Source organism: Carassius gibelio, chromosome B17 (assembly GCF_023724105.1).
Source record: "Carassius gibelio isolate Cgi1373 ecotype wild population from Czech Republic chromosome B17, carGib1.2-hapl.c, whole genome shotgun sequence".
NCBI lineage: Eukaryota > Metazoa > Chordata > Actinopteri > Cypriniformes > Cyprinidae > Carassius > Carassius gibelio.
Window position 1 is genome coordinate 24,934,937 of NC_068412.1, and position 13,783 is coordinate 24,948,719.

Sequence of the window (13,783 nt, forward strand, 5' to 3'; positions counted from 1 at the left end):
AATTATTCAAATTTAACAGAAGTGACATTGCAGTAAAAAGCATTTAGCTAATCACTTAATGTGCTCTAAACTGTGTCATTTGAATAATTGTTTTCATTTTGAATTTATAGAAAATTTAATTCCTATCAAATATTAGCACACCGATATTAAAGCATTACCTGTTTACGTATAAGCGTAGTATCTTTATTTTGCGCGGGCTTTTATTTTGGTACTCCGTAATATCCCTTCATTTCTTTCCCAGTACATGACTTTTATTTTGTTATGATCTGGACCGGAAGGGAGCGGTGGGACCAACGCGAGCCGACAGAAACATGGCGTTAGCAGATGCCTGGAAACAACTATCTTGGTTTTATTACCAATATGTGCTCGTTACAGCTCTGTATATGTTGGAGCCTTGGGAGAGAACTATCTTCAGTATCCTTTTTTCGTAAAACACGGAGCTTTATGTGTAAGAAACAACATTTGTGAACGTCAGTTCTTACTTCCACGTAAGATATCAGGTTGATTCCGTGTGTTGTGTAATATTGTTATAATTAATTCAGTTAAAGACAGAATTTTAGTACATGTATTTTCGACCAACGTTGACTGTAGAAGTCTGGTGTGCCGATGTAAAACTATTGAGTTAACGTTACATCTTTTTTAAGCAACAGCTGATAAGTATTAATTGCTTTTCTATGTAAATTCTTCTCCACTCCAATTCTATGTAAATTCAGATTAATTTAATCGTGGGTAGTTTTGACCCGAATGAGTCACGTAACTTGCTTCTTGTGGGTGTGACTGAGTAAGATTTGAATAATTGCCAAAACATGAGCTGATTTTCAGGTCTCTTCCAGGAAGACGATTGTGTGAATAGTTTCACTTGCTTCATCCTCCTTTTCTGTGTTTTACTGTGGTCACCTGAGTAATGTCAGCTGACTAGTTTTACGGCTTTGTACATCTGCAATCTTTCTAAACTTAATATATTTGTGTTTCTCTATAGATTCTTCTGATAAAATACACTTCTGATTAAATGTGTTTTAATTCAAAGCTGGCAAATATTTCATGTTTAACATGTTAAAACAATAATATGTGTTTGTAGCCTGCTGATAAAATGTAAAATTCCTCTAAATTTTACAACTTTATATATATTTTGAAACTGGCAAAAAAAAGTGTTCATAGCTATATGATGAATTTATATTTATTAGCAATATGTTGATTAAAATCTATATAAAATTAAATTATGAGAATTTTCCTCTTTTTAACACATGCAGTATTTGTCAAAAGTTTGGACAACAGTAAAGCATTAATTCTGCTTCTCTTGTGTAGACTGTATAAATTGTCTGTGTGTTATTATATTTGCAAAAGGCCAAAAAGTAGTGAAAGAGGTAACAGGTAAGCAGGTAACATTTTATAATTATTCATAATTTAATTGCTCCGTTTTAAAGCAATACTCCACTCCAAGGAAAATTGTGCTAAATGCCCAAACTATTCATTAGATGTCAGTCATGGTTTCCTTTTAGTGTTATTATAGTAGCATTGAGATAGTATTATGATTTTTATTAATGTTCTAAACTCTTTCATTTAATATATTTTCTGTTTTTATTTTCATTTTTAAGTTTTGGTATTTGTTTTTTTGTGCGTCTATATGGATTATTTCATTTTGTTAACATTTTTAGTACATGAAGTTAAACTAAATAAAGTTTTTATTTTTTTATTTTACACATTTTAAGTTTATTTTTCTCTTATGGTTGTAGTATACTATAATGAGCCTGTTTCCTTCTGCAACATAATTTCCTTAATAAAACTGTCAGATTCCCTCCTGATCACGGTGGCAGCGATGGCCGTCTACACCGGTTATGTGTTCATGCCTCAGCACATAATGGCCATATTACACTATTTTGAAGTGGTCCAGTGACATCATCAGCCGGGAGGGATCACGGGGATGCTATCAACCTTCACCTGGTGGCCAGGACAACGACTTGCTGTAGAACTGTTCACCACGATGTCTGTGATTCACTTCAAACGAGGACACCGGTGTATGTTGACGAGTGTGATAGAGGGCTGTCTAAGTGTGTAATTATGTGTGAAGAGCACAGTCTCCATCTGCAACAGCACACACTGCCCTTGCTAGAAATATATCCTTTTAAATATAAATATATAGTATGACTTTTCTTTTTTTTATAATGATTCTTGTTTCATTTTGTGACAGTGGTTTACTCAGATGATAAATATTTTTTGACATAAATGTGTATATTTAATTGTATACATATTTGTAAAGTTTTATAGAGATTTATTTTGGCTGACCTGAAATGATTTGGTTTGCCATAGACTGACGAATTATTGATACTGTTTTTGTCACTACCGGAAATCTATTTTAATCAGACCCTTGTGAGTCCTGCTGTAAATAATTACCTGCGCTGATGTGTGATGTCATTGTTGATACTTCAGAACTGGTTGCTCAGGTCATAAACCGAAAAAAAGAAAAAAACTAATGCTTAAATAAACTCTTCTTTAATCGACTTGACCTTCGGTGTTTGGGATGACTTTGAGGCTTTTATTCTGCAAATGCTCAGTGTTTCTGCCTAAGAAAAAGTGAGAAACTTGAGCTAAACATATTTTGATGTATGAAAGTGATTTTTTTTTTTTTATCTAAAGTTTTAATGCAGTTTGTATGTAAATTTGTATGTATTTTATCAGTCAGTAAATATTAACATGAGTAACGGATGCTATTATCTTCCCATTAGTTATGATATAAAATAAATGCCTGAATTATTGAAAGATTTTGAAGATATTTAATGACAGAATTTAAGTCAGCTGATCAACATAGTTTTGTAATAAAGATTTAATCCATTTCAAATGTATGTCCCCTTTGTGCTTTAAATATAATGCTAATAAAAAATGACAAAAACATAAAATTACTATAAATGTAAAATGTAAACTAATAGTATAATAATAAAGAGCTATACTAATAAAGGACATAGTATCTCATTGATACTACAATACCACTGAAAGTAAACCATGACTCATATCTAGTATAGTCTTACAAGGGCAATTTTAATTTGATTAATAAAATTAATATTAAGTATTGATTAAAAAAAACAACAACAGACTTGATGTATTTTTTTTTTCAAGTACTGGCACATATAAACATTTCTTATACCAAAAGATGGCTGTTAGATTTGTATATATAAAAAAAATATATGTTCTCTTCTGCTTGCTGTTAATAATCAAAACATATTTGTTATGAGCTGGGACAACATGAGTGGATGTGATTACCGATTATATGTGCATGACTACGTGTCTCAGCACGCATACAAACCACATTTCAATAGGAGGATAATATTTATCAGTTGTTCACAGTGGTTATCTGGGTTAACAAAACATTTAGTTAACCCACGATACACCATATGTTTCTGGGAAACACTTTGTTTTCTTCTCCAGGATGATCTATAAATATTGATCTTTGCCAAACAGGTGCAACTGAAGATCTGGATGAATCCTTTTAGTTTATAGTCAGCTTTGAGACAGCAACCAATCATATCGTGTCCAGCTCTCAGATTCATATCATTGGCATGAGCTCAAAATGAAAATAGCAGCTGGTTACACTTTAAACTACAGGATGAGGGTGTTCTCACGTACGCCATCGCGGGTCGTCTGGAGTTTGTACTCTAGATGTACAGCAATGTCCTGCTAGAGTTGCAGTTCTAAGAAGAAGCTCTGCTGGGAAAGGCAGTGCTTCACCTGTTTAGCTGTTGGTACATACACATCCACTTCAGCTTATATGGCACTTTCAACTCTTAAAAGGAAGAGTTCACCAAAAAATGAGCATTTACTCACCCTCTGGTCATCCTTGATTTGGAAAAATTAGGTATTACTCACTTGCTCACCAGTGGATACTCTGCAGTGAATGGGTGCCTTCAGAATGAGAGTCCAAACAGCTGATAAAAACATCACAATAATCCACAGCACTCCAGTCCATCAGTTAATATCTTGTGAAGTGAAAAGCTGTGTTTGTAAGAAACAAATCCATCATTAAGATTCTTTTAAATTTAAACCACTGCTTCCATCTAAAATAGTCCAAAGTATATAACATAACTTCCTTCAGTGAAAAAAAGTATATCTTTTCTGAATCAGGAGAGAAATATGCACAGATCAAGCACTGTTAACAAGGGAAGTTATGTTGGTGGATTTTGACGTGAGAGCTACAGGTTTAAAGTTAAAATTTATAAATTTATTACAGCTTTTCACTTCACAAGATGTTAAACTGATGGACTGGAGTCATGTGGATTATTGTGATGTTTTAATCAGCTGTTCGGACTCATTCTGACGGCACCCATTCACTAAAGAGAATCCATGGATGAGTAAGGGGATATAATCCTAAATTTCTTCAAATCTGTTCTGATGAAGAAACAAACTCATCTACATCTCGGATGGCCTGAGAGTTCATGTTCAGTAAATTATCATCTATTTCTTTAAAGACAAACACAACTCAGGAAAGACACTGTTAGTCAGATCCAAACAGTGATCAGGTGCAGGATTGACTACATGCATTATCTTTAAACACAAAACAGTTGTAAAAGCAATTAATGCACATAAAGTGTTGAGTTGACCTCACTTACCCCTGGAAAATCTGAGTTGAACTGGTGGATGTTGTAACGTCAAATGTTTATTTACATCACAACATCATATCATATTCAATTGTGCAACATATGGGTTCCCTCTGACCTTTCTCTCTGCAGAAATCAAAGCCAACAGATAGCTGTCATTGGGGTCAGTACAAACGTCATGTCTGTGATATGGTTTAATTATTTCCATGCTATTTTTAGCAAATCAATGTGCATTCTGTGGTGTTTCAAGCCATTTCAGAGCCACATCATATTTAACCCTTTGTGCACTGCGCAGTGAGAACTAGAAAAAGAATGATTAATATTACTATAATAGAAAGTGCAAATAGACTTTCAGTTAACATAATAAAATAAACATGATTAAACACAGCTGAGATTTGATGATAAACTAATTCTGACTATCTGGGGTATTTGTATTTGAAGATGAATGACTGGCCAAGTTTCTGGGAAATTTTTTCACAATTTTCTGGACAATTTGTATTATTATTATTTTTTAACTTTTAATATAAATTAACTTTGTAAAAAAAGTTCAGATTGTCATAATGACAGAATATTTAATAATAATAATACTAATAGTAATAAAAATAAATACATTATTATTATAATTATTATAACAGCATTTTAAAGCATTACTTGAAAGACTATTAGTTAGAATATCTTTACTATTATTATTTACCAACAGCAACACAAATAAATAATAATTGTAAAAGCATTTCTAATGTCTCAGTGGCATACAAGTCTGGTTGTTATTTACATTCACATTTATGCTTTAAATACAAAAGGTCAGATTTTCCTAATGATAATAATAAAAAATAATGAATAAAGTATTTTTTTTAATTATTATTACAGCATATTAATGGCTCAGTAACAAATACTGACACTTGTATCAAATAAATGACTAATGCATTATGACAAGAAGTTATGACTGTTCTTGACATTGACATTCACACTTTTCTCTAAGAAGTAATTATTCTTCATCAGTCCAAATCTCTTCTGTCTAGGCTTGTGTAAGCTCTAAATTAGGCTTTGACACATGTGACGGTGTTCACGTAGGCCTACTCAGACTCTCCCCTTTCATCTGACATCAAGTGCGCGCGGGGCACTTCTGCTGCATTCGACTCGATGGCAGAATATCAGGGAAACCAGGCTGCTGACCAGACCTCTGAAGACCAAACCATTACAAATGATCCGCCCAGGTGTCCAGATCAAACTAGTGGACGCATGGAGCTGCCCAGAGAGCTCAGGAAGCCCCGCAGTAACCGTGCAAAACCTAAAGAACACAAACGACTGAACACACACAAACTAGTCTTGCAATACATCGTCCCGTGCATGAACTCTTACGGGTTGTGTATAGTTGACAATTTTCTAGGGGACAGAATCGGAGAGCGCGTTGTGCAGGAGGTGAAGCGCATTCATCAGAGTGGCAACATGCAGGATGGACAGTTAGTGAGCCAAAAACTAAACAAAAGCAAAGCTATTCGAGGGGACAAGATTGCATGGGTCGATGGCACCGAAAGCGGCTGCCAAAACATTAGCTATCTGCTGACCCGAATGGACAAGATCATCACGTGCGCCGACGGCAAACTGGACAAGTTCAAAATCAGAGGAAGACATAAGGTGAGTGTCGCTCGTGCACTTTACCTCAATGACTCGCTCCTAAAGTTTCCCAAGCATCCAAACATGACACGCTTAAAACAATCTGTATAGATTGGGAAAAAGGCCTATGCATGCTTTAATTTGCAACACAAACTAAAAAATTACATTATGTGAAGTGAAGTGAAGGTTTATGTGAAGTTTTATAAAAGTTTTATAAAAGTTTTGCAATGCAAAGTTTTCAAGTTGATCATAAGAGATGCACGCGTAACCTATTGAGAATAGAGTAGAATTTCGTTGTAATCATTTTATGTTGTAAAGTCTATAAAGTGCATTGACAGCTGCGTGATATTTGCTCTTCTTGAAAACGCCCTTCACATTCTCGAGATTGGTGCGCGCAGTACATGCGGCTCCTCGGCTCCTCAATGGCGGTCAGGCATGATTATAAAATGAGCTCATAGGCTACTCTAATTAAAATACACTGTCATTGAGATAAAAGCATTGGTGATCTCATATAAAGTGTTTGAATATTTTTTCTTCATCACGAATTGTTTGGCATGTAAGGCGTGCATGAGAGCGGTCTCGCTGTGGTCTGACCCTGACCTGCTGGACAACATGGACTGGAAGTCTGCACAGTTGGGTTGAACTCATAGAACTCATAGAAATACATCATGACTGTAGAATGGCATGAATGCAGGATTCTGGGATCTTAAATGGGCGGAGCTTACCGACCTGGAGGGTATCACGTAGGCTACGATAGAGAGGACAAAAGTGCAGCGTGAACACAAATGTAAATATGTAAATTAAGATTCAAAGCGAAAAACGCTATTTATGTATATATATATATATATATATATATATATATATATATATATATATATATATATATATATATATATATGTGTGTGTGTGTGTGTGTGTATATGTGTGTGTATATATACATATATGTGTATATATACACAAATGTGTGTATATATACACAAATGTGTGTATATATATATATATATATATATATATATATATATATATATATATGTATATATAGTAGCCTATGTTTTTATTTTTTATTTATGTACATTTAAAGTGTAAAAAAGTGACTTATGAACATTAGAAATTTGTCCCAGAACCAAACAATATTTGTATCTATATGTTTTTATTTGTTATATAAATTTTATGTTTTATTTTTTATTACATTTTATTTATATTTACATTTAAAAAAGTGACTTAGAAATAGGAGAACATTATTAATTCGTCACAGAGTCAAACAACATTTGTTTTTTATATGTTGGTAATTGTTTCAGTGTTGTTTCTGTTTTATTTATTTTTTATTTAGAATATTTTTTTTTTTTTACATTTATTTTATTATTTAATTAAAGTATTTTTTTAACATATATTTACATTTTTTTAAAGTGACTCATGCTACAATACACGAACATTAGTAATTTGTCCCAGAACCAAACAATATTTGTAGCAAGATGTTTTTATTTGTTTCTAAATCGTATCTATTTTAATTCTTTTTTATTTATTTATTTACATTTACAAAGTGACTTACAATAGACGAACATTAGTAATTCGTCATAGTCAAACAACATGTTTGTATTTGTTTTATTGTTGTTTCTGTTTATTTATTTATTTTAGAATATTTTTATGTATTAATACTTGCTTTTTTAAAGCGCTTTACAATACACACATATTTTAATTATTAAATTAAATATTGTTAGGCTATACAATATTTGTTTCTGAATTGTTTCTATTTTTTCTTTTACTTAAAATGTATTTTATTTACATTTTATTTAATTTTTTGTTTGTTTTGCTTTTTAAAACGACTTACAATAGATAAACAAGCAATTCTTCACAAAGCAAACATTTATTCAAGCATCTTCATTATATAATGAGGGCTTTCACTTTACCCTTATTGGGTAATCATCAAAGAATGCATCCATGCATTTCCATTTCAATGGATAAAGTATCGCAGTGCCTCCATTCATATGTAAATGATTTTTCGAACACTGCTGAAGTAGCACGTAGGCAGCGGTCACGTGACACTCGTTCGTTTTCACATCGCTGTTTATAATGGCCCAATCATGGCCGTTTCGTTTGTGATGATTAAATGATGATTTCATAATTTCATAGCTACTTTAGAGTGCGGTTTACATTTGCATGTAATATTTCAAATCTGACGAATTATCATTTTCAAAATAATACAGGCTACTTTAAAGCATAAAAAGTGTCTCCAGCAAGACCAAAAATACTATCCTGAGATTTGAGCCCGACTGAATGCAGGATTGGGCTTTCTGAGCCGTCAGTCGCCCCCTAAAGGAAGATGAAATGTGATCACAGGAAACATGTATTGTCCAGCCCTTAGACGTTGAACTTAAACGCACTGAATGGAGTTTTCGTGTGAGTATCCGCCCACTGCAGAGCAACACAGATTCTGCACGTTCCACATGCGCCGCAGGTGCGCTGGGCTCTGATCCTCCAGCGCTCGTGCACCCTCACACAGAGCGATTATAAAGCACCCACCGCCAGCCCCTGTCTGCTGCATGTACCATTCTTTATCCTCTCTTGAGGGACAAGTTCGTGGCATTAGATATCACTTTGAAAAACTTTCGTTCATTTTAATGCAAGGAGCTCGAGACAAAATGCCATTTCTTCAACACACACTGGACTCGCAGCTTGAGAGTTTGGCTTTGGAGCAAGTGGTTCCTGCTCTGTTGGACCGAGGCTTCTTTTACATTGACCACTTTCTGGGGGACATCGCGGGGCAGATGGTTCTGGGTCAGGTCAAGCGCATGCATGCCTGTGGGCTTCTCAACGACGGCCAGCTGGCCAGAAGAAGCAATGGAGTTTGCAGGAGAAACATCAGAGGAGATAAAATAACATGGGTTAACGGGACCGAGAGAGGCACGGAGGCTGTCAATTTCTTATTAACACTCATAGACAAACTCATTTCTCTGTGTGGGGGTCAAGTGGGCAAAAATATTCGCGCACGGTCAAAGGTAAGCCTTATTGCATTTCGAAGTGTTTAAAAACTAAGAATGTGTCAGCTGAAAAAGTTTCGTATGTAGCCTATTTGAATTAGATTAGGCTGAACCTTTATATATATAGTAGTCTAACTTTAACGCTAACATCGCTAACAACTTGATACAGTACTTATCAGATCATAAATGTATTTTCAATTAGAAGTATTATGAAACTTTGATTCATATCGTCGTAACTGTTGATTTGTGGGATTTCTTACTAAATGTAGCCTACGTCATCATTAGACGCACTTTCAAAAGTGTAAAAACTAATGATTGGGAATACTTTTCTTAACAAGAAGTTAGTTAAAATAGTTCAACAGTTTTTTTTTTTTTGTTATATGATTTATTCGTGTGATGACAAGCTGAATTTTTCAGCAGCTCTTCACATTATTCTTCAGAAATCAGTCTAAGATGCTGATTTGCTGCTCAAGAAACATTATGATCAATGCTTATTTTTATTTACATTTTTTTTAAACCATATTTTTTTTTTTCTGAAGGGTTAGAAGTTTTAAAGTTTAAAAGAACAGCATTTACTTGATATATAAATACTTTATAACATTATAAATATATTTACTGTCACTTTAAATGACAGTAGTAGTTAGTTTGTTCATCTGGGTGAATACATCTGGCTATTAAGCATTAGTATCTGTCTTTGTTTAGAGAAGGTACACTTTGGCACACAGTCTTTACTGTGCCTGGTGATGAATGGCAGAGATAGGCTTTCAGTTTCTGCTGTTGTGAACAGTACGTGACTCCTCTCACTGCGCTGCTGTACTCTGGGTTACAGGAGGCCCTGAGTGAAGCAACAGGATGTTCAAGAGCCACTTTGACCAAAGTGACTAAACTGACTAAAGTAGAGTTTTACTTACTTTAAAGTGTCCTTCTGAAAGAAACTGGCTATTTTCTATTTTTTCGTCTCGCTTTTTCCTTATTTTATAGTTTGCTGAAAGAAAGTGTTAAATTGATAATTAACACACATATTTCACAGTCACGTTTATCCAAAGTGGCTTACCAATGAGGAATACACGCAATTTATCATGAAGAGTAAATAATACAAGCAGTGCTGGAAATACAAAGATTCAAACATTGTCCAGAAGATAAAAATAAGAGAAACAGTGAAAGAATAGAAAAAAGTGTTTTTTTTTGTGTGTTAAATTTAGTTGTAAACAAACAGCTTTTTAATAAGTCAGCAGGTCAAGTTTTGCAGTTAAGTTTGCACGAAAGAGATGAGTTTTAAATAGTTTTTATAAACATTTTCAGGGATTCACACAGCCAGTACTAAAATCAGATAAAATATTCTTTGCTGCCCTAAAACACTTTTTGTCTGTCATCTGTTCTAAAACCTAATAATCCCTAATAACATAATGACATCCTTGATGGTTAAAAATAATGATGTAAAAAGCACTTCCAAACAAAATGAACAGGGTTTAATAACTGAATTTTTTTAGTGAAATTCTTCTTCTTTGATAAGCAGATAAAGATGATTAACATTTAATAGCCCAGTGTTTTGAAATGGTTTCGTACTGACTGCGCATGTGGGCGTAAATGGTTAAGTGTGCTGATTCAGAGCTCTGGATTGTGTACGCTAGTTGGCCGCTGTAGACTCACGCTCAACACGTAGCACTGTCATTAAATCCTCAGCACACTGGCTGCTGGCCAAGCTTGCTCTCTTTAGCCACGCATGTACACACACACACTCATGCACGCACACACTTCCTCCTGCTCTCTGTGCAGCTACATGTTTACATTGCGCTATGACGTCAAACTTGCGTATGCACTTTTATTGTGGGAACGGGACCATGATTAAGACTTGCAGAAATGTAAACATGGGCACTAGTGTGTGTGTGTATGCCAGGGTTGGGAGGGATTAATTGGGATCTGCAGAGGGGAAAAATCAAATGCTTTGTTTTGAACTTTATAATAGTATTTTTGTGATAGTAAATTAGACTGTTTGCATTAATACGCATTCCAAGATAGAGCTGATGCTTTACCTTAAAGGAGTACTTGACCCAAAAATGAAAACTTGCTCACCCTCAGGCTAGACGAGATGTAGATAAGTTTGTTTCTTCATCTGGTTTGGAGAAATTAAGCATTGCATTACTTCCTCATCAGTGGATTCACTGCAGTGAATGGGTGCCGTCAGAATGAGAGTCCAAACAGCTGAAAAAAAAAACCATCACAAAAATCCAAAAGTAATCCACAATCCACAATTTTTTTTGAAGTACTCTTGTAGTCAAACAAATGTGGATCATTTTCAAATCCAAATTTTTTTTTAGACGTTCATAACCAAATCCCATATCAGTTTTTACATATATTATGTTAGGTTACAAGATATATTGTTTTGTTTACAACTGATTTATATTTAGATGTAAACATCTCAACTTTAAGAAACTTCTTTTGTTCTGTGTAAAATGTTTTGGCACTCAAACAAATATATTAGATTAGAAATCTAGTAAAGCAGGCAAATGCAAATGTGAGCAGAATGTCCGTATAGAAAATGACTTTATTAAGCATTTGCGTAGCTTTTGTAAACTTTGCACACTTAATTCTTTTAGCTTGTTCAAGGGGAGAAATGCCTTGATAAAATGTATTGTGTTAAAAATGCATGTTTACCTGGAAACATGCTTTTCTGGGATAAGCTGTAATGTAAAATGCCTATCAAGCTTAGTTTCACGTTTCTTCTTTTTCAGGCGATGGTGGCGTGTTATCCAGGAAATGGAGCAGGATATGTGAAACATGTAGATAACCCTAATGCAGACGGCCGCTGCGTCACCTGTATTTACTATCTGAATAAAAACTGGAATGCAAAGGTAGACTTTTCATTACTTTATTTCAAATGTCGCTTCCAAAATATTGATTGTAAATTTTTAATTAATCAAATGTCACTGTTTGTTTTTAGGAGCATGGTGGAATGCTAAGGATCTTTCCTGAAGGAAAACCTTATGTAGCCGACATTGAGCCTTTGTTTGATCGACTTCTGCTTTTCTGGTCAGATCGTAGAAACCCTCATGAAGTTCAACCGTCGTATGCTACAAGGTTAGTATTGGAGTGCATGTTACAGATGTATATGTCAATAGGATTTTGTGGCATCATGCTAAGGTGTCTGTTTTGTGTCACAGGTATGCAATCACTGTGTGGTACTTCGATTCAGAAGAAAGAGCTGAAGCAAAAAGAAAATTCAGAGATCTGACAGGTTAGTTTCTGCCAAAATCATCAGAATCAGTGTTTTTCTTTTTTTTAAGTCTAAGCCTAATTCTAAATATCTAATTGTTTAAACCTTTACATTTCAGTCAACTCACAGAAAGGTTCATCATCTTAACAGAAATACACTGGCCTGTCTCCGCCGAGAGGATTTATTTTGTCTACTGTCTTCTTTGCTTTTTTTTTTATTTTTACATGACTTGTTGCACTAAAGGTACCTCTACCCAAACTTTGTATTTGTGATTTACTACATTTGAATCCGGTCCTTTAAATAAGTGAAGAGTCCATTGAATAACCCGCTGCTAACGTAAAGTCGATTTTGTGCAAAATGTGAGAATCTTAAGACTGATTAATGCCTTATTAGATGTTTATTGAAATTAAATTCTTCTTTTAGAGCTATATTGTCTATATGTATACCAGTAAAACAATAAGGAGTAGATAATATGATAAATATGTTCTTTTAATGCTTGTACTTTTTTGTTACATGCTATTATTTGCTGTTTTGTATGTTTTGGCACATATTTGAATGTTATTTGTGCAATTTTCAAACACTTCAGTAGAAAGGAAATTTGAAACTTGTTAGTGGACTTTTGAGTTGTGTAAATATATAGATGCTTTTATTATTTTTGAACGACAGTTTGATGTTGAATGAGACTCTTTCAAATAGAGATGTTTATAAAAGTCATTCTGTACGGTTCACAAACTTTTAAAAAGCACTTGGTCAGATGATATTGTTTATTTGTTCAGTCCCAGTGTGTGTTAGTGTTTAATGAGAGAATTGAATCAGCTTGCATGCAGGTCAGCAACGCTGCTCAACACACCCTAGGATCAATGTCATTTGACAGTTGTTTCATAACGTTTTGAGCTTTATAAAATGTTTCTTTTACAAAAGTTGTTCTGGAAAAAAAATGTATGAACAGTTTAGTTAATGTACGCTACTGTACGCAAACTGAGATTTACAACTATTTACAATGGCCTAATTAAACAATGTGTTGAAATGTTTTCAATTGTCTAATTGTTTATTATAATTTTGTCTCAGTAATAACGTTTTTTATCATTGGCCATAATTTACCACTAGGTGTCACTGTGTCCTCATTGTGCTGTTTAATTTAGCGAAGATATAATACATTTTATCTCGTTTTTATTCATTCCGTAATCCGTAAAAGCAAACAGATAAAGTAACTTAATACAATTATTTATTTTTATATATGAATGTTATCGTTTTTCTATCCTTTATCTCGCGCATAACAGACGGTGACGTAGGCCTACGTTTTCCTTTTTCAAAATTGGCGCTGAAAGAGCGTTAATTAGCAAAACATCACTCACATGAGTGATTTAACGACAACCCTTTAAGCAAACCTG

The 13,783-nt window shown here is 34.1% G+C and overlaps 2 protein-coding genes across 3 annotated transcripts; both read left to right on the forward strand.

The window, feature by feature from the left end:
* Positions 1-246: 246 nt before the first annotated feature.
* On the forward strand, positions 247-2,498 carry LOC127976206 (serine palmitoyltransferase small subunit A). Its single transcript, XM_052580473.1, has 2 exons — positions 247-414; positions 1,791-2,498. Exons 1-2 carry the CDS (start codon positions 312-314, stop codon positions 1,892-1,894), a joined length of 207 nt encoding a protein of 68 aa, XP_052436433.1. The 5' UTR covers positions 247-311; the 3' UTR covers positions 1,895-2,498.
* Positions 2,499-5,688: 3,190 nt separating this feature from the next.
* LOC127975940 (prolyl hydroxylase EGLN3) lies at positions 5,689-13,423 on the forward strand. Of its 2 annotated transcripts, none has more exons than XM_052579995.1 (5): positions 5,689-6,221; positions 11,911-12,030; positions 12,120-12,256; positions 12,340-12,413; positions 12,511-13,423. In XM_052579995.1, exons 1-5 carry the CDS (start codon positions 5,727-5,729, stop codon positions 12,537-12,539), a joined length of 855 nt encoding a protein of 284 aa, XP_052435955.1. In that variant the 5' UTR covers positions 5,689-5,726; the 3' UTR covers positions 12,540-13,423. The 2 variants fall into 2 exon arrangements, with proteins under 2 accessions (XP_052435955.1, XP_052435956.1); XM_052579996.1 differs by lacking the exon at positions 5,689-6,221 and adding an exon at positions 8,605-9,196.
* Positions 13,424-13,783: the final 360 nt, after the last annotated feature.

Excerpts from the sequence above, each read along its gene's own strand:
- LOC127976206 (XM_052580473.1), top strand. The coding sequence starts at position 312 with ATGGCGTTAGCAGATGCCTGGAAACAACTATCTTGGTTTTATTACCAA. Across the intron at positions 415-1,790 it reads TTGGGAGAGAACTATCTTCA|ATTCCCTCCTGATCACGGTG; the intron begins GTATCCTTTTTT and ends TAAAACTGTCAG.
- LOC127975940 (XM_052579995.1), top strand. The coding sequence starts at position 5,727 with ATGGCAGAATATCAGGGAAACCAGGCTGCTGACCAGACCTCTGAAGAC. Across the intron at positions 6,222-11,910 it reads AAATCAGAGGAAGACATAAG|GCGATGGTGGCGTGTTATCC; the intron begins GTGAGTGTCGCT and ends CTTCTTTTTCAG. Across the intron at positions 12,031-12,119 it reads ATAAAAACTGGAATGCAAAG|GAGCATGGTGGAATGCTAAG; the intron begins GTAGACTTTTCA and ends GTTTGTTTTTAG.